General features: G+C 43.6%; 1 protein-coding gene across 6 annotated transcripts; it reads left to right on the top strand.

Moving 5' to 3' along the window:
• Positions 1-1483: 1483 nt before the first annotated feature.
• On the top strand, positions 1484-18930 carry LOC111849235 (tumor necrosis factor ligand superfamily member 14-like). 6 transcript variants are annotated; one of them, XM_072704982.1, is made up of 5 exons: positions 1484-1601; positions 3424-3532; positions 4963-4996; positions 5148-5219; positions 5329-6386. In XM_072704982.1, the coding sequence occupies exons 1-5, from the start codon at positions 1537-1539 to the stop codon at positions 5727-5729; spliced, it is 681 nt and encodes a 226-aa protein (XP_072561083.1). In that variant the 5' UTR covers positions 1484-1536; the 3' UTR covers positions 5730-6386. The 6 variants fall into 6 exon arrangements, with proteins under 6 accessions (XP_072561083.1, XP_072561082.1, XP_072561084.1 ...); XM_072704983.1 differs by lacking the exon at positions 1484-1601 and adding an exon at positions 2911-3237; XM_023821950.2 differs by lacking the exon at positions 1484-1601 and adding an exon at positions 2913-3168 and having other exon boundaries at positions 3293-3532.
• Positions 18931-19263: the final 333 nt, after the last annotated feature.

Below are 19263 nucleotides of genomic sequence, written 5' to 3'. Positions count from 1 at the left end.
AAACGCTTATGCTGGTCAGGGTCCCAGGGTTGCCTCGAGCCTATATGTAGCAGTACAGGGCTTAACGCAGATTCATAATAGTATAATTTGTAAGTTATATTTTTTTCAACTGAAATTTCCATCAGCGATAAATTTTAAAAAGTAAAAAAAACATTCTCTGAATCGTGAAATGCATCACTCAGTTTATGGTGTTTTCGTTAAGTCTTGTTGAAAAATTTGCAGAAAATTAGCAAATCAAATGTCTCTCTGAACCTGACTCTAACCCTGACACAATTCAACAGTGTTTTCTAAAATTTCATTTGAAAACAGCTGAACATCCACAGATGGGTTGAATTTTTTTTATGGCTCTAGAGGGTGCTGTAAACACAAAATAAAATTACATTGGGGGCAGATCATATACAGTATTAGGTCTGTATGAGGAAATTGCAGGGTTGAACTGGCTATCTGACATACCGGCAGGCTTTGCTGATCATTTATGTCAGATTCAACATATGCAACATATATTTTCATGTCTTCAATTATGGTGTCTTACACATGCTGGCACAGAGCGGGGAAGCAGGAACAGGAGTCGGGGCAGTCGGGTGAACACCAGGTTTATTTGGAATAGAAACACTTAGGAATACGGAACAACGTCAATGATCAGACTGGGAAAACATACACTGACACACACTTAAATACACTGGACTAATTAAACACAACTAGAAACAGCTGATAACAGGAGGTAGATGAGAGGGTGTGGCACACAAGAGGATCAGCACGATCGGGGCATGACATATAGACTGAAATAAGCATTATTGTTGGGTCTTCTTTATGAAACATTATATTACAACATGGGATATAAAAATAAAAACATATGCTCAGTGCGCTAAGCCTCTGTACCTGTGATCGGATGGTTGCCAGCTTGTGACTGGCCTTAGCAGAATGGTTACATGTTAGTTTCTTGAGCGAGGCCTTTAACCCCCCCCCCCCCCCAGCTCCATGGGCCCCGCTGCAGGTGGCTGCCCATCACTGCCAAGCTTGCTCTCACCTACTTATGTGTCATGGAGAGCATGATGGGTAGGCAAAAAGATGGGATCAATAAAGTGTCATTATTATTATTCATACACAACATATCTGGTATGCCATCACTAAACTTTAATAGCTGAAACAGTGACCCAAAGTGAGGTCAGAGCAGGGTTGAGATGCTTCTTGCATGATGTCATCAGTAATGTGAACAATAAACATCACTACCGTTTCTCTCCTTATCATGTGGCTGAATTTTCCCAGAATGCATCATAATTGCACAATAACACCAAAATAGCACACATAAAGTCAGCCAATGAGACGACAGCAGCAGTAAATGCTGTGCGGTGCTTTTTTAAAATCCTGAACTGAAACCATCGCAATCTTTCTGTTTCTGGTCATTTCCTAAGACTTCTGCTTTTGCGTGACCCATCTCATCCGGACTCAAAACCACGTCTCTGCAGACCTGTACAAGATCATAATAAGTCCACGACTTAACTTACGAGCTGCGGATGGCTTTTCTAATTACGAATTATGATGTTGACGGTGACCATTTGCGGCAAAAAACGGAGAGGGTTTTGGTCCAAAACAAAGTTTAGGTGAGATTGCTCCATTTTATCTTCTGGGTGTGGACTGTGTTGGGATTTGCACAAACCCCTTTTGGTCCACATTGAGGTTGACGATTCTCCAGCAGACCCAAAGGATAGTCACAGGGTGTCCTCAGAGATGTTATAGTAAGCAGTACTGGAGCAGGAGCTACAGAAGAACTTCCAAATAAAGCAAGAACCTCATAAGACAACTACTCAAATCAGTAGACAAACTGCAACACTAAGAGTGTTAATGGAACTTGGAGTGGTGTAGGCTAGTAGAGGTAGTCTTTCTTGAAGGTGGAAAGGAAATCTGATGACTGGATGTGTTTCAGCAGCCCGGCCCACCATTAAGAAACCGCACATGAGAAATGTCTGGAGTGATGTTTCTCACAAAAGTGGCTTTTGGTCGCTGACTGAAGAGGGTGAGATTATGCAATTTGCACAACATGAAGAAATGCAAAAGACTCTCTGGCTGCAGTGAGAAATATTTTATCAGTCCCTATCTCCTAGTTACTTGTATTTTCATTTAGGGGTTAGAGTAGCTCTTGATACATACTGGTATATTCAAAGAACCTGAACATACACTACATGGACAAAAGGATTGGGATACACCTCTTAATCATTGAATTCAGGTGTTTCATTCAGACCCATTGCCACAGGTGTATAAAATCAAGCACCTAGCCATGCAGTCAGGTTTACAAACATTTGTGAAAGAATGGGTTCTGAAGAGCATGGTACTGTCATAGGATGCCATAAGTCATTTCTTCCCTGCTTGATATTCCATAGTCAGCTGTAAGTGATATTGTTGCAAAGCAGAAGTGTTTAGGAACGACAGAAACTCGGGCCGCGAACTGACAGACCACATCAAGTAGCAGAGCAGGGTCTCAGAGTGCTGAGGCGCATAGTGCGCAGAAATCACCAACACTCTGCTGACTCGACAACTGCAGAGTTGCCAGGAGAACATTACCTGGTACCGGTCCGCGGCCCGGGGGTTGGGGGCCACTGCTCTAAAGCAGTGTTTCCCAACCCAGTCCACAGGGAACCCTGGACAGTCCGTGTTTTTGCTTCCTCTCATCTCCCAGTGCACCTGTACCAGCTATTCGGTGTTCCTGATTGGGTGGGAGCAAAAACATGGACTGTCCGGGGTTCTCTGAGGACTGGGTTGGGAAACAGTGCTCTAAAGTCCCATCCATGACTTTACTGATCGCCAACCTTGACCCACAGATCAACACTCAGACCCCTTTAAAAAGTCACTTTGAGTTTATGCGCTACAAAAAAAGTAAACATGTGACAGAGAAAGCAGGGAAGTGAGTCTGATGCAGGAGCAAGTGGGGGGGAGTGTTAATACAAAAGTACTCTGTGTAGCAGCATATTCTCACACGCATGAAAGCGACTGATGAGAGAGACGCGCAGTACTGGTCTACCTGAGGGAGGTGACAGAGAAAGTCTTCAGAGAGACTCTTCAACTGCCCGCCAATTAAATATTTCTGTTCATATTTTTGTAGCTCTTTCGGGGCCAGCGGCTCTCTGATCTCTCAGCTGAGGAGTTTTACTTTCTGTTCAGAAGTGGAGGAAGGTATTTTTAAATATAGGTTGTATTTTCATTGGTTTTTGACACAGCCCATCCAATCTGTCTGGATCCCAGGTTGGTGTGACCTCTTGGACTCTCCAGACGAACATCTCATGTATCCTCTATCCAGGCTGCCGCAGCAATGACCCAGGATCCAGGGGAAGCTAGAGAAGCAATGGAGATATATTCGCCCGTATTCAAGGTGGACGGCCAGGCATGCTACCTGCCCCAAGTGATGGCACCACCTCCCCCTCCCCCTAGGCAGCGCCAGGTGGGACAGATGGTGCTGTACCTGCTGCTGGTCGTGACTCTGTGTGGTGTCATAGTGGAGGCCTGCTTCATGTACAAGCTGTACAACACCACTGCGACGGTAAGGAGCTCTGCCAAGCAGCCTTACAGCACGAGCCTGTGACACGGTGCAACATCTATGAATAATGAAAAATGCACTACTGTGCACATGTCTTAAGCAAACATAGGAAATTAAATTATCTTCTTGTTGGTGTAAAATTATGATCTTATGTCTGTCAAAATGAGTCAACTTAGCCATTTCAAAGCTTCTTCTAAAATCACCCCAGTATTTGCAGCAATCATCCGAAAGATGATTATTTTTTTTACTCAACCACTACTCCACCTCGTTTGGGTAATCAATACCTCATCAAATTATTTAAATAAATTCATTGATTGAGCTGGTGGTGAAATTTAATGAATACATGGAATGGCTGAGGTGCTCAATCAGAACCTGGAAAATACAACTAAGTGCCTGTATCAGGAAGCTGGATTTGTTCGGGTTTAAGAGTGTGGGCTAAACGTAGGCTAAGTGAGCGAGGATGAAGTCCATTTAAACTAGGGTACCTTGAATCCAACAAGTTATTCTGCTAGGCAAGAAAATCAGCTTCGTGATACAGGTCCCCGTTCTCTGCTTAGTTTGTGGTGCCTCAGTTTAAATAGACTTGATCTAAGTTCACTTGTTGCGGACTCGGTCACGACTGGCAGGAACAAATAGTCTACGTATTATTTTACGGTTTACAGACGTTTTTGAACTTTATTCACTTTACCTGCGGAAAAATGTTAGAGAATTTACAAATAGTGGCATTAAATTTAGCAGAACCTACTGTAATTGGTCCGCTAACGGTTTTCAAAATAAGTCTAACGCCAATCCGCTAACGATAAAATTAGCTTCAATAATAAGCGATTAGCGAAACCTTGCCCACCACCTGATTTTTCGGCCAATAAATGCTAACGCTAATTGTATAACTGAAACTAAAGTCACAATTCGAAAGTTTTAGACATCTGAACAGACTAAATGAAAATGTTAGTAGATGCATGATAGCACGCAAATGCAAAAATGCATTTTTTCGTTTATGTGTTTGTGATTGTTAAAGGACTGTTAGGTGAGCAAATCTTTATGGGTGCGTGAGCTACCTGTTGGAGACCCCTGTTTTAGAATAATTATTTTTCCAGGGGGCTCGCATAAAAAATAGGGTCTTTAAACTTTGTGATGCACACAGTGGTATAGGCTAGTAACCAAATCAGTCTCTTAAGTTTTATTTTTGCATTCATGTCAGTAATCGGCAGATTCAGAGCCCACCCCCCAAAATCATTTCTACTTACTCTCACGTGTGGCTCGCATTATGAAGTTTTACATATGTGTTAAATACACATTATTTAAAATATTGTAAAATAAACAAATATAAAAATTTCAGTAGCGTGAAATATCTGCACTTACCAAAGCCTTCAAAGACACAGATTTATAAATGGTGCCCAGTGTCCATGATAACATCTGCGATTGTCTCGTTTCAGGCGGACACCCTAACCACAGAGAAGCGCCAGCAGGGTAGGAACCGCGATATTCGCATTCATGGACGTTTGGCGTTGCTCATTTGTTGTTTTTCAGCCTCCACTGTACAAGAAAAAAAATCTTTAATCTCTATATTTACTTCCCAAAAGAATCACTGTTAAAAATTAATCCTCCTTTTCCCAAACAGATGAGAGGGATGCTACCGCTAATAGTTACCGGACTGAAGTTAAACCTCCGAAGCCGTCAGCACACCTGACAGGTGAGATATCACGATAATTAAACGACAGTGCGGACCCTTTAATAAACAAGACGTGCTTCTCATTGTATCCAGTGTAAGCTGACAGTGATCTGTTACTTTTCCTATCAAGCCAGCACACACCTACCCCGGGAAGACGGACTCATGATGTGGACCACCGTCGGGGGAGATGCCTTCACCCATGAGATGGACTACACCGAGGGGAAGCTCTTTGTCAAGACAAAGGGCTACTACTTCATCTACTCCAAGGTGTTCTTCTCTGAGCCCAGCCCGGCAGCCTTCACCCACACGATACTGAGAATCAGCCCACACAGCCCCAATAAAGAAATGGAGCTGATGCGCACTTTCCGATTTCATGAGAGGGGTGACAGGAGGGGGGGCATGCTGAACAGCTACCTGGGGGGGGTGTACATTCTGCACGAGGGTGATGCCATTTTTGTAAAGGTGCACAATCATACAAAGCTATTGAGGCAGACCTCTGCGGATAACTTCTTTGGCACGTTCATGTTGTAGATGATTATGGTTGTGGTTGAGTAAAATGGGGGGGGGGGTTAGAATAATTCCAAGAGCCTCTCAGTGACTGGGACCCAAAAAAATTTGGAACATCAGTGGATTGGTCTAGATTAGAGGGCCCAATGTGATATGCTGTCATGGGGCCCAAAATTCCTAGCAGGCCCCATGTCTGTGACCATTGGAACGTTGAAAGTTTGAAGGATTTTATGACTTTGGGGGTTATTGGCTCACTCTCTAACAGGAAAGGTTTTATTTAGTTGTTAATGTTTTTGCAACTTTGACAATCATTTATCACTACCATTTGTTGCATTATTATAACCTAATAATACTTGTTTATTATTTTCGATAGAAGTCTGAATTCTTCATTGATTAAGAATCACAGACACAGATATGCGTTTATGCGTAATCTATGCAATACAGTAGTGTTTCGAAGCGTCTGTATGCGAAGGAACTGGTTTGTTAAAGCTTGAAGAAAAAAAACAGTGATGGGAGCTTGAGAGTTACTGAAACATCGACCGACTGACCCGAATAGAGCTCATGGAAAGCTTTCATAAGGAGAAGGCACTTTGTAACTAATTTTGCATGCCGATTGTCCAAAAGAAAGTTTGTTTTTTGAATACTCTCATATATATGCAGAATAAATTACCTTTAAATTACTGCAAAGTTGTCTTGGTAATATTATTCCTTTCTACAACTATAAAGACACAGAATAAAATCCTGCATTTATCTTGACTTCAATACATGTTGGATCCATTCTCTCTGCTGGAAGTGTTTCCGTTGGGGATTGATACGTTTGTGTTCAGCTTTGTGTCTGGGTCTTTTCCTCCTGAAACATAAACGCGGACATAGACAAACACAAAACAAACACGTCTTATTTTGGTGTTTGAGTAATCAGTGGGCGTGGTGCCACACTTTGAGGCTGAGTGTAATATGTTTGGGGGACAAGGATACCCCAAATCATGGGTTAAATGCAGAGGACACATTTGCACACCAGATTTGTCTCTAACCCTAACACTAATATATAGGCAAGTGCAGCTTCTCTAAAGCGTCATTTGAAAACTGGTGAGAAGCAACAGAAGCGGCAAATATTTTATGCCGCTAGATGGCGCTGTGCACACAAAACAAAATTACACTGGGGGGTGCATGGGTATATATTACGTGTGAGGTAAAGTGTGTATATCCATACATCATACTAAAAGTAATTTTCTTGTTCAGAATTTAACCCACATATGATTTGATATTAGTATCAGTTTACTTCATGAAGTTTTATTTTTAATTTGGGGGCAGTGCGAGGTCCAGTGGGCTAAGCCTCTGTGCCGCCGATGGGCCCCTGAGCAAAGGCCCTTAACCCCCCAGTTCCATGGATGCCACTGCAGGTGGCTGCCCTTCACTGCCAAGCTGGTTCTCGCCTACATGTGTAAGCTGGGGGAGGTGAAAAGAGAATTTCCCAATGAGAATCAATAAAGTGTCGTTATTGTTATCATGTATGTTCTCTTACTGTATGCTGTTTATCTTTAATATCATAAAGTGCAAAAAGTCTTTCAGTAAATGGGAAAGATTGTGGGCGGTGGAAGGGTCGCCACTGGAACAATGACAGTGTGAGAGGTGCAGTGAGCCAGTGTGAGGAACTGAGTACCACGGAAAGGATGTTCTTCATAACCTATCAGTGGGTTGGAACAGGTTTCCAAAAGGGTGACGTGTGAAAAAATGAGTTTTTTTTAGCACTGGGAATTTCAACATCCTCCTCGTATAATAATACAACGAGACAGAGTGATGGTTTTAGAAAATAAATGAAGTAAGCAGACAGAACATTCCCATCACAGTCCTGAAATGAGTGTTACCTGAAGAAACCATCATGAAATATATGAATGAAAGATACATTTATGTAGCGCTTCTTCAAACACTGAAAGTGCTTTACAGAACCAATGGGGAGCCACTTCCACCCCCAGCACTGTGTGGCCCCCGCCTGGATGATGCGATGGCAGCCATTCTGCACCAGTACGCTCACCACACAGAAGCTACGGAGATGAAGGGGCTGGAGAGGATTCAGCAGTTAGATATAGGGGATAGTTTTTATCATCAAGCCATTCGACACCTCAGCTACAACACTTGAACACACACGTCACACGTCACTGGATGTACATACGAACTGTCCTGTACAATACAGACTCAGGTACACTCTGCACTTCATTTTTATTTAATTTTTATTATTACAAAACATAAAAGTTAAAAACTCTTACTCGGTGCAATACTGTTACTTGAGTGCCACCTTAAATCGCTGACAATTGTACTACTCTGCTCACTATTGTCACTTTATTTCATGTGCAATAACGTTGTCTCCCCCCCCACACCTCAGTACATTTTTTTTTTTTTAACAATTTTAAACTTATATTGTTATTTCTTTATACCATATTGCTGAGAGACTTGTCTATTCTCGTCAGTCGCATTTCATTGTAATGTTGACCCTGTGCTAACTTGCATATGACAAATAAAACTGAAAACTGATTAGGAGGCCAAATTTGATAGGGCCACAGTAGACAGTTTTAGCCAGGACATCAGGGTACCACCCCTACTCTTTTGACAGAAAGACAGATAATCAGGCAAACCTACAGTACGTGACAGTAAATTGCAATGAGATAAATGAGTTTTGTAAAGATTCTGTGGGTTTGAGCACGTGTGTGAGTGGGGGATGGTGTCACAGATGCAGCCCGTATAAGATATGACTCAGAAGTTGTAGTTTTTCTGAAGTTTTATCCTTTCCAAGGGGGGGACGCCCCAACCATAACCTCATCTTCACTTGTTAACCCTGTTTGGCATTTTCTACACACAGCGGTGATGCATGATGTACGGCGGGTAGGATATTGCTTTGCATTCGGCGTCAGATGGTGTGACGGTTCTACTGCTTTAGGAAGCTCAGACTAGACCAGGAGCCAGGACTGCTAATCAGATTCAACATCATATCCAAAATTACATTTTGCATAAAAAGGAACAGTGTCTTTAATTATGGGCTGCAGTCAATATCATTGTAAGGTCTTCTACATAAAATACCATATTGCTACATGACATATAAAAATAAAAACATATGTTGCCAATAACTATGTTTTATTAATACACAGTGTGTCTGGTGTCTGGTATCACTAAACTGTAATAGCTAAACAGTGACCCAAAGTAACCAAATGACAAAGCAAGGTTGAGATGTTTCTTATGTAATGTTATTGGCAATGTGAATAATAAACCTAATTACCGTTCTTTTCTATTCATCACGTGGCTGAATTTTCCCAAAAACCATCACATTTGCATCAAAACAGAGCATGTGAAGTCAGCCAGTGAATGACAGCAGCAGTAAGTGCTGTGCAGTGCATTTTTTTTTTAATCTAGAACCGAAACTGTTTCATGGACACGTCCTAAGATGTAAGCTGTTGCATGATGGTCTCGTCCACGATCAAAACCACGAGTCTGCTGACTTGTGCGATGTCTAAACAAGCCCTTGATTTAATCCACGTGTATGGACTTGCAGATTGTAAATTATGATGATGATTAGAATTTGGTGATCAGTGTTGGCACACCACAGCACGCAGTGCACAACAGCGAAATGTGTTGTCTCCAGTTAACCCATATGTGAGATTGTGACATAGCAGGGGGCAGCTAATTCAGCGCCCGGGGAGCAGTGCTTGGGGGCGGTACCTTGCTCTGGGTACCTCAGTGGTGCCTTGCTGGTCGAGGATTCAAATCAGCAATCTTTCAATCACAAGTGCGCTTCCCTAACCATTAAGCCCATGATGACGATGATGATGATAACGATAACGATGACCATTCCAGAAAGTGATTATTGTCAGTCTCTGTTGCTGACAGATCCAGTGCTTCTGACCAGGGGCATCAGAGGGTCATAGATAACTTGACAGGGGCATTTAAATAAGTAAAATTATAGGTTTAATTGGTGGGGTTAATGGTGACATTTTGTCAGGGGACCCAGAATCCTGTCCCGGTCCCTGACCAGTCATACTTTGGAAGGTTTGCTGCAGAAACTGGGTAGCTTCTCCGCCAAAACAAGGTTTAGGTGTAAACCGTCCCATTTCCACTTCTGGGTGGGCACCGTGTTGGGCTTTGTACAAATCCATTCTTTGAGCTCAAAGTTGCGGTCAGACACAGAGCTGGGTTGGTGATGGTGAAGGTCGGGGGTGCAGAGAGCAGGGTGCTTTTGTTCATGCTGTGAGAATCACACCATGGGAGACTGGGGCTATCAGCCTGCCCCCGACAACATAGCTCCCAGGACCATAGGGGCACACAAACCCCTCCACCACGATTATGTGGCAATTCATGGAGGGACGGATCAGCACCTTCAAGTCTGAGGCCACGGTTCTCGACTGGAAAAGGGTGGATTGCCCTCTCCTGGTGGGGGATGAGCTGCTGCCCCAAGTGGAGGAGTTTAAGTATCGCTGGGACTTGTTCACAAGTGAGGGTAAAGGGAGCAGGAGATTGACAGGCGGATCGGTGCAGCATCAGCAGCAATGTGCTGAGCTGGAAGGCGAAGCTTTCGATTTACCGGTCGATCTATATTCATACCCTCACCTATTGTGGGTAGTGACCGAAAGAACGAGATGGCAAATATCAGTGACAGAAATGCGATTCCTCTGCAGGGTGCCTGGGCTCAGCCTTAGAGATGGGGGAGCGGAGGCCAGACATTTGGAAGGGGCTCAAAGTAGAGCCGCTGCTCCTCCGCATCAAAAGGAGCCAGTTGGGGTGGTGACAGCTCCCTGGGGAGGTGTTTCAGGCATGTGCAACCGGAAGGAGGCCCCGGGGCAGATCCAGGACAGGCTGGAAAGATCATATCTCTCGGGTGGTGTGGGAATGCCTTGGGATTGGGAAGCGGTGGCTGGTGAGAGGGAAGTTTGGGCATCCCTGCGTAGACTGCTGATCTCGTGACCCGATAAGCGGCAGAGAATGGAATGGAATGGAAAATTTGAAATGTAGACCCCTTACTTAATTGTTAGTTCTTAATAAACTCATTCTTAGTTCTTAGTTACACCTGTGATCACACATTTTAGGTAGGGGGTCCCCAGTTTTGTTGAAAAAAAAAAAAGAGACTTCTGTAGTCTCTGGTCTGCACCCCCTTGCAAAGGTTAGGTGCACAGTTGCTGGGTTGGTGATTAGGAACAGGATGTGGTTAGCATGAATCATTCAGTCGCTGCACTCTTACAGCCCCTTTGCAAGTTCACCTCACTGGCTGCAGAAGCCACTATGCAATCATGTGTACTGTAAGGAGACAGTTTTTGGTGCGACTGGTCTTGGGAGGCATTTAAGGAGACACCCCTAACAACATGTCAACTTTTTGTATCTTAGTGTGAAGCACAAAACCTCAAATGTCACTGTAAATATCTGTTAGTGAAACTGATGTTTAACTATTTTTGGTCATAAGGACAAATCACAATGACGAAAGACAGTTCACTGCACAAAAGGCAGCAGTTAGGATTACAACCAAAACACCTTAGGTTCCTGAGCTCTTGGTGGAAACTGTCAGAATATACAAAACAGTAACGCTCACAAAATGTCTGCCCATCTCAAAATTGAAACATTTACCCCACTTCTGTACTCACAGCTCTTGGTTATGTGTAAACAAACTTGTTCTATACCTCTTGGGACCTACTGGAAATTTCACAGAACCTGAAGATGAATTGCAGATTCCATTGGATCCCATCTCTGCTGGAAATCACCATGGATTCAGCTACTTATCAGAACTCAGAACTCACTTTATTGCCACTATATAAAAATGTATCAGATTTGTTTTTTGGTTTGGTGCCACACATGAAGCACAGGTCAAAGATTTTGAGACATAAGGTAAAACACTTCATAGGAGATATATTTGTAAACCTAAGAATGTAATAGAAATTACAGACTAACAGAAAACAAGATTAACAGAACACACAAGATCAACAGAGCACACTGTGCAAGACATATTAAGATAATATATAAGAGTACTATCAGAGTACTATGTATAAAAAATGGCTATAGTGCACAGAACATCAGTATGTGGAGAGCAATTCGCAAGCTCCACTTATTCGTAACAATGATAACTGGATTAGTATACAGAGAAAAAAAACAACAAAGTTGTGCACATTAGTGCAAATTAAACCAATAGTGCAATTTGACCATAAGAGTAAAGAGTCAGGCATGGGAGGAAGGTAATTTTCCTGGGGTGGGGTGGTTTCTGAGGAACTTGGTGAGTTTATTTAGGTGCTGGTTGGTTGTGGTAACGCAGCTCTGGAGATGGAGTGAGATGCGAGTTAGGATTCACCTGCACCTCCACTGTGATGGCAGTTTGGTGAAGAGGTGGGATCAGCACCCATCTGCCAAGCTCTCCTTTTGGCCTTGCCCTGGTGATGAGCAGGTCCTGATGATTTTCCCAGCTGAGTGGACCACACGTTGCATCCCAGTCTTGGAGTGGTAGGAGGCAGCAGGTAGCAGGTGATGATGGAGGTCGTTACGACAGTCTCAACGATGGCAGAGTAAAGCTTCAGTATTATGCATTAAAAGATGTTGAGATGTTGAGCTTCCACGGTCCCCAGGAATTTGAATCAACCATATAAATAGCCAGGACATTAATCTCCAGGGGGAAGCAGGCGGGGGGGTTGGTGTTCCCGAAAGGATCGAGTTCCGGGTTGATTCTGGCACGCCATGCAGCAAGATGACCCACTTCTCTGTGGTATGGGGGTAGTATTAGTTTTGGAAATGAGTTCCACTATGGTTGTGCCGTCTGCAAACTTTGAGATTGCAGAGATACAGTCATTTGCATAAAGTGAAAATGGGAGAGGTGAACGAACTGAGCCCTGGGGGGGCTTGTGTTGTTGGCTATAGGGTCAAACAGCTTTACATACTGCTTATTATTTGTCAGGAAGATGGTAATCCACTTACAGGTGCTTGGGGGTACAGCTGGCTGAGTCAGCAATGGTACTGAAGGCTGAAGTCCACAAATAGAATCCTGATAAGCAATATATGCACAGAAGTATTGAGACACTCCTGTTAAGCATCGAATTTGCGTGTTTCAGGCCCATTGTCGTTCTGAAGAGCTCAGTGAGTTCAGGCATGATACAGTCATAGGATGTCACCTTTGCAATAAGTCAGTCTGTAAAATTTCTTTCCTGCTAGATATTCCACGGTCAACTGTAAGTGGTATTATTACAAAGTGGAAGCGTTTAGGAATAACAGAAAGTGGTAAAGGGGTCGCCGAGTGTTGAGGCGCATAACGCGTAAAAGTCACTAACGCTCTGTTGACTGTAGGAGTAATGGTCAGATGTCTCTCTAATTTTTCCATAGAGTGTATGTGTTGGGGGTGTCTAGATATTGGCAAATGCAGTGAAGGGACAGGTTAACTGCATCATCCAATGAGTGATTTGCTCTGTATGCGAACTGCGAACTCCAAAGAGGGGGTCTGTGATGGACTTCAGATAGGCCGGCATGAGGCCTTCAAAGGTTTTCATAACCGGCCTGTAGTCGTTTAGTCCAGTGATCTTGTCTTACTTGGGAACTGGGATGATTGTAGGCACCTTAAAACAGTCTGGGAGCCCTGCATGCATGCTGGGAATTATTGAAGATCCCAGTAAACCAGCTAAGACTTTACTTTAGGGGACATAAATAATTTAGTATTGTCCTCTTAATTATGTACTAATTAACACAACTAAGTTTTAGTTATATACTGATCTCATGTTTGTTCACCATTAATCAATCATGACGCATCTTTTATCTCAAGTAGCTACTATATTTGTTCATGATTTATACTTACTGTACTTTAACTGAATTACCACTAAGTACTTAAAGTGTTGCCATAAAAACTGTAGCAATCAGATTCGCGTAGTTGTATCGTTGGTCCCCATCCTATAAAGTACTGGATATTTTACAGCTCAGATTAGGTCTCAGTTACCTGATGGATCTATAGCAACGTCCCTCTGCAACAAGCACCTTTAATCACCCGTCATTCACTGATTGCTACCCTTGATCCACAGCTGAACACCGAAGCCCCTTCAGCAATGCCATTTTTAGATTATGAGCTACAAGAAACGGAAACACGTGTGGCCGACAGAAAGAAAGAGAGAGACTGACACAGGAGCGGGTGGGGGTGTTAAAGAGGAGTACTCTATGCAGCGGCAGGGTCGCTGTACATTCTTACATGTATGAAAGTGGCTGGTGAGAGAGACATGCGGCACTGGTCTACCTGAAGGAGGAGAGACAGATACACTCTTCAGAGACTCTTTCACTGGCCACTGGTTTCATTTTGCTCTTGCTCTTATTCTCGCAGCTCTTTTGGGGTCAACGTCGCTCTGATCTCTCAGCTGAGGAGTTTCATTCTCTGTTCAGAAGTTAAAGAAGGATTTTAGCAGTATTTCCATCGTTCTTTGAGACTTCCCACCCACTTGGTGCGGACCCCAGGTTGACGTGACCCTCTCCGACTTCCGGATATCCCGTGTGCCTCCTCCAATTCGGCTGCTGCAGAGATGACCCGGGGCCAAGAGGATCCAAAGGAACAGCATCCGCATGTGTATGTGGTGGACAGCCAGGCACGCTACCTCCCCACGATGATGCCACCCCTTCCCTCCAGGCAGAGCCGGACGGGCCGGATGATGCTGTACCTGCTGCTGCTTGTGGCTCTGTGTGGCATTGCAGTGGAGGGCTACTTCATCTATCGTCTGTACGACACCAGGGCGGCGGTAAGTGGCGCGAGCCCCCTGACACAGTCCTGCATCTTAATACAGAGCATGCATTAAAGGGTTTTGAATCAGAGGTGAATAGTTCAGTTCCAGACAGAAAAAAAACAGACCATGATTTTGCTTCAACCAACCAGTTGAGTATAATGAGTCAAAGTCACGTAGTAATCAAATGGTTGGTCTGGATTTTTACTTTCTGGACCTGAACTATCCACCTCTGCTCTGAATGCTGTGCTGCTGTTCAAACCTGCCTCATGTAAGATCCTAAGCTGGACATTGTGTGATGTTCTGACGTCCCGCTTAAGGTGCCTCCTGCCTCATGGCCCTGCTTTCTGGGATAAAGTTTTTTTCAATTACATTATACGCTTTCGTCTTAAGTGACAAACTGACTTCGAAATAATCGCATACATATATATTTTTCGTGCAAAACCATCATCGTCGTATAGTTTACTCTCAAACATTTAAAAAAATCAAATCTATTTAAATAATTCCTTGACGGTATTACACGCTTATATAAAACATGTACAACTGTGATTATTTGCACAATTAATAAAGTTTTCTTGTGTTATATATTACACCCCATGACCATGTACTAAATAAGCAGTGGAAAGTTGAGGGGATGAATAGATGGGTAACATGTATTAGAATATTTTTTAGATGTCTGGACATTTTCCGCATTTTGAAAATGGCTAAAAATCCACATGTGACCATACATTTAACATCCTGAGCGATTCTGATCGTTGTTTCGTTTTAAATATCCTTGCTGGATCATTGCATTGGACGTAACCCCCACGTCCGAGGAGAGCCATTTTTGACTTGAAGGCTGCTGCGCAGGACCAGTACTGGGGGGCTAATCTTTCCTACCACATAGTCCTTGAAAGTAACCCGATTTCCTTTTTGAGAAAGGGAGTGGAAAGCCAGCGTGGAGAGAGGGGGTTTGGGATCAGACACACCACATGATTTGACTGTTAGATGAGAAATGGGGGTGGGGGGGGGGGGGTCCCAACAATAATGTTTGCCGAGCAGGGGTGTATACAGAAATATGTAACCAATCGCTAAATTAATCTTCAGGCAGACTGAGACTAAATATAAGGTGTAGAACCGCCGATTTCTTTTCATGACTCTCATATGCTTTTTGCATTATTAAATTTTATATGTCAGTACATGGTGGACGAGCATAATATTTTATGATAAATGTTAAAAAATAATAGAGTAATCTAACATGTAAAAATAACATTTTAATAATGAAATCACACATAGGCCTATATAGCTTGCGGTAATTATGAGTTTTCAGTTGGCAGCCCACGTATAAAGTTTTTTTTTTGTTCTTGTGATTTGTTCTTTAGTGGCATTCAGTGGTCTTGAGGATCTCTCACTTCACTGGGGCTTTGATGGAAGCCCAGTCATTTCACACCCAAATGGACCCCCTTGTCATACTCTCCGTGCACCAGTGGTGAAAGTGTACACTCACATCTGCAATCTTTACACTTGGCACCCCAGCCTTTGCACAAACGGCTCAGTGATTGATCCCACACTGCATCATTGTGTCTTGGTCTAAATCTGGTCAGACCTTCGTGGCCTTTATTTAGACCAAAAATAGTCATTGAAAATTGGGTTGTGTTTAGTCCATCTGATTTGGTCCAAATTTTGCCCAAAATGGATATTTGTTTCAGACCACATACAGCCCTAAAACAGGCACGACAATAATGTCACATTGCAGCACGTGAGGAATATCTCAAGGAAAACGTTCGTTGTGTTATACAAATCTACGACGGTTTCATGGGCGTAAGTTACATGGTGGGAACGGGAGGGTCATAACCCCCCCAATGATCAAAACTGTCCAATACAACCCCCCCCCCCCCCCCAATAATCATGTTGGAGACCCCAACCCCTCCGATGTTCAAACCAAAGTTACGCCCTTGGTTCAGGTGACCATGATCTCAAAGCCGTCTTTTCAATGTCTTTTCAACCAATTTTTACTGGGGGGGGGGGGGGACGGTCGCAGCGAGTGCTGCCTGGGGGCTGTGATAACATCTGCGATTGTTTCCATTTCAGACAGACACCACGACCATAGAGAAGAGCCAGCAAGGTAGGAACCACATTCGTGATCAAGCTAAACGGACTTCTGTTCACCGCTGTCATTCAGCCTCCGCTTGTTTCTTTAGTTTTCATATTTACTTCCTGAAAGAACCTTGATAAGACATGAATCCTCCTTTTCCCAAACAGACGAGAGAGACGCAACCTCCCGTAAATACCGGACTGAAGTTAAACCTCCGAAGCCGTCTGCACACCTGACAGGTGAGACCTCGCCACCAGAGTCACCATGAGCGGAAGCCAAAGTCAGACTTTAGACCTTTCCCAGGTTTAGACCTTTCCCAGGGGTCCCCTTGAAATTGACAGCAGCTCCCTGTCACTCGCAAATGATGCACAATGTCCCAGAAATCTGTCATCCTGCTATTCAGCAGAGGTTAAATTTGCCAGAAAGAATTTTTACTGTCAAAAGCTCCTCCTACCGACAGCCCCCCCCAGTCAAAGAATTTTATTGCCCGCAGCCCCGTCCCCTCTCTGTCGACAAACTTCCACCTCTCCGAAATCAATACGCCTGCGATGTAATCCCTTTAACTAATGTGACATACTGTAATATTCATCTAATTTTTGTATATGGGTTGCCTTATGGGAACCGGGATTGACAAAAAGTATGATTTTTTTTTTCCATTGAATTTTTAAAGGCCCAAATCTCAAAAAATATAGCAGTTTTGCAGAATGTGGGATGTACTTGTGATGTTAAAACACGGTACATGTAATTGTCTATGTACAATACAAATGCAGCACCATTCATCGGTTTCCGTACATTTGCTGGAAACCACGGTTTTCCATCATGGTTACTTCATTGTGTAACGATGACTAACTTTGTCACCAGCAGAGTAACCCCAAGCCATGACACTGTCTCCTCCATGCTTGACAGTGGAAACCACACACAGACTTTATGCTGTCACTCTCTCCTGTGCCTTACAAATACATAGCAGCTTGTATATGTGAATATTTTATAATTTGACCAATAACTCGATTATCCATTAATGAATCGTGCTGCATGTTTTATCTCAAGCGGTTACTATATGTTACTGTATCCATTTCTGCAAACCTTTGTGAACTACTGAAGGAACTACTAAGGAATTACTGAAGGAACTACTAAGGAATTACTGAAGGAACTACTAAGGAATTACTAAAGGAACTACTAAGGAATTACTGAAGTAACAAGTCATGAATAACACGTGAAATACTGATCTCATGTTTGTTCATCATTAATGAATCATGACGCATGTTATTAGTGACTATATTTGTTCATGATTTGTACTTCATAGTAACTGAGTTATTACTAAGTATCTGTTCCCCCTCAAGTATAGTTTTACCGTTTATGGTTTAACATTGTGCTGTAGGTGAAGTTCTACCTAAAGCAAAGTGTTACTTGTGAAGGCAAAGGAGTCAAAGTGAGTCAAAATATGGTACATTGTGGGACTGAATACAGCATGGATGCTCTTATATGAGGCACAACCAAGCTAGAGCATGACTCTACACACCAATGCTTATGCGAAGGCCGCCAGGTGTCAGAATCGTACGTGAGGTCATTTCCTGTGGCTTTTTGTGGTGCGCTTGGGCGAGATGAGTGATGCTCGATTTCCGCTACTGACAGCGTGGCAATCTAAGCACCTATTGCTGTGGGGGGGCGGGTGGATACAGCTCTGTGTCTGCTCCAACCACATGGGATGGGGGTGGGGGGGGCGCAGTATCAGCATGACTCGTTTAATCTGCCCCTATGGTCGACAAGGGAGCTGAATGGAAATAGCTCTATGTACGGAATGAACAGAGCTGGAAAACCCACCCTTGGGGGGACTGACAGTGATCTGTTACTTTTCCTATCAAGCCAGCACACACCTACCCCGGGAAGATGGACTCATGATGTGGACCACCGTCGGGGGAGATGCCTTCACCTACGAGATGGACTACACCGAGGGGAAGCTCTTTGTCAAGACGGAGGGCTTCTACTTCATCTACTCCAAGGTGTTCTTCTCTGAGCCCAGCCCAGCAGCCTTCACCCACACGGTCCTGAGGATCAGCCCACGCAGCCCCAATAAAGAAATGGAGCTGATGCGCACTTTCCGATTTCATGAGAGGGGTGACAGGAGGGGGGGCATGCTGAACAGCTACCTAGGGGGGGCGTACCTTCTGCATGAGGGTGATGCCATTTTTGTAAAGGTGCAGAATCATACAAAGCTATTGAGGCAGACCTCTGCGGATAACTTCTTTGGTGCATACATGTTGTAGATGATTATGCAGTGTGTGTGTGTGTGTGTGTGTGCCTGTTTGTGTGTCCATTTGTGTGTGTGTGCCTGTTTGTGTGTCCGTTTGTGTGTGTGTGTGTGTGGGTGTGTGCCTGTTTGTGTGTCCGTGTGTGTGTCTGTGTGTGTGTGTGTGTGTTGGTGTGTGTGTGGGTGGGCAGGTGGGTGGGCAGGTGGGTGGGTGAGGTTTTTCACAGCCCGCGGTGCAATATTGCACAAGCAAAAAAAAAAATCCATGCTTTAGATATGGATTTTTTTTAGGTGTAATGCAATGAATGCATGAAATTATATCTGTAACTTTGGGAGTAACACTTTGAAAATATTTTTGAGTCTTGGGTGGTCATTGGCTTACATACAAGCAGGTCTTGTTTAGTCCTTAACTCAGCTGCAACTTTGGCAGCTATATCCGGATAATCGCCATATATTACATTATAATAACTGTATATTGCTTACGCTCGTTTGTTAAGGATGGGAGTTTCAGAGCTAGAAAAGTCACGCTGG

This window comes from Paramormyrops kingsleyae, chromosome 22 (assembly GCF_048594095.1).
Source record: "Paramormyrops kingsleyae isolate MSU_618 chromosome 22, PKINGS_0.4, whole genome shotgun sequence".
Lineage (NCBI taxonomy): Eukaryota > Metazoa > Chordata > Actinopteri > Osteoglossiformes > Mormyridae > Paramormyrops > Paramormyrops kingsleyae.
Note: the sequence above shows the minus strand (reverse complement) of the source record. Positions and strands in the feature narration are given on the sequence as shown.

Coding starts and splice junctions, on each gene's coding strand:
- LOC111849235 (XM_072704981.1), top strand. CDS start 3,305: ATGACCCAGGATCCAGGGGAAGCTAGAGAAGCAATGGAGATATATTCG. Junction 3,533..4,962: donor TGTACAACACCACTGCGACG/GTAAGGAGCTCT, acceptor GTCTCGTTTCAG/GCGGACACCCTAACCACAGA. Junction 4,997..5,147: donor CACAGAGAAGCGCCAGCAGG/GTAGGAACCGCG, acceptor TTTCCCAAACAG/ATGAGAGGGATGCTACCGCT.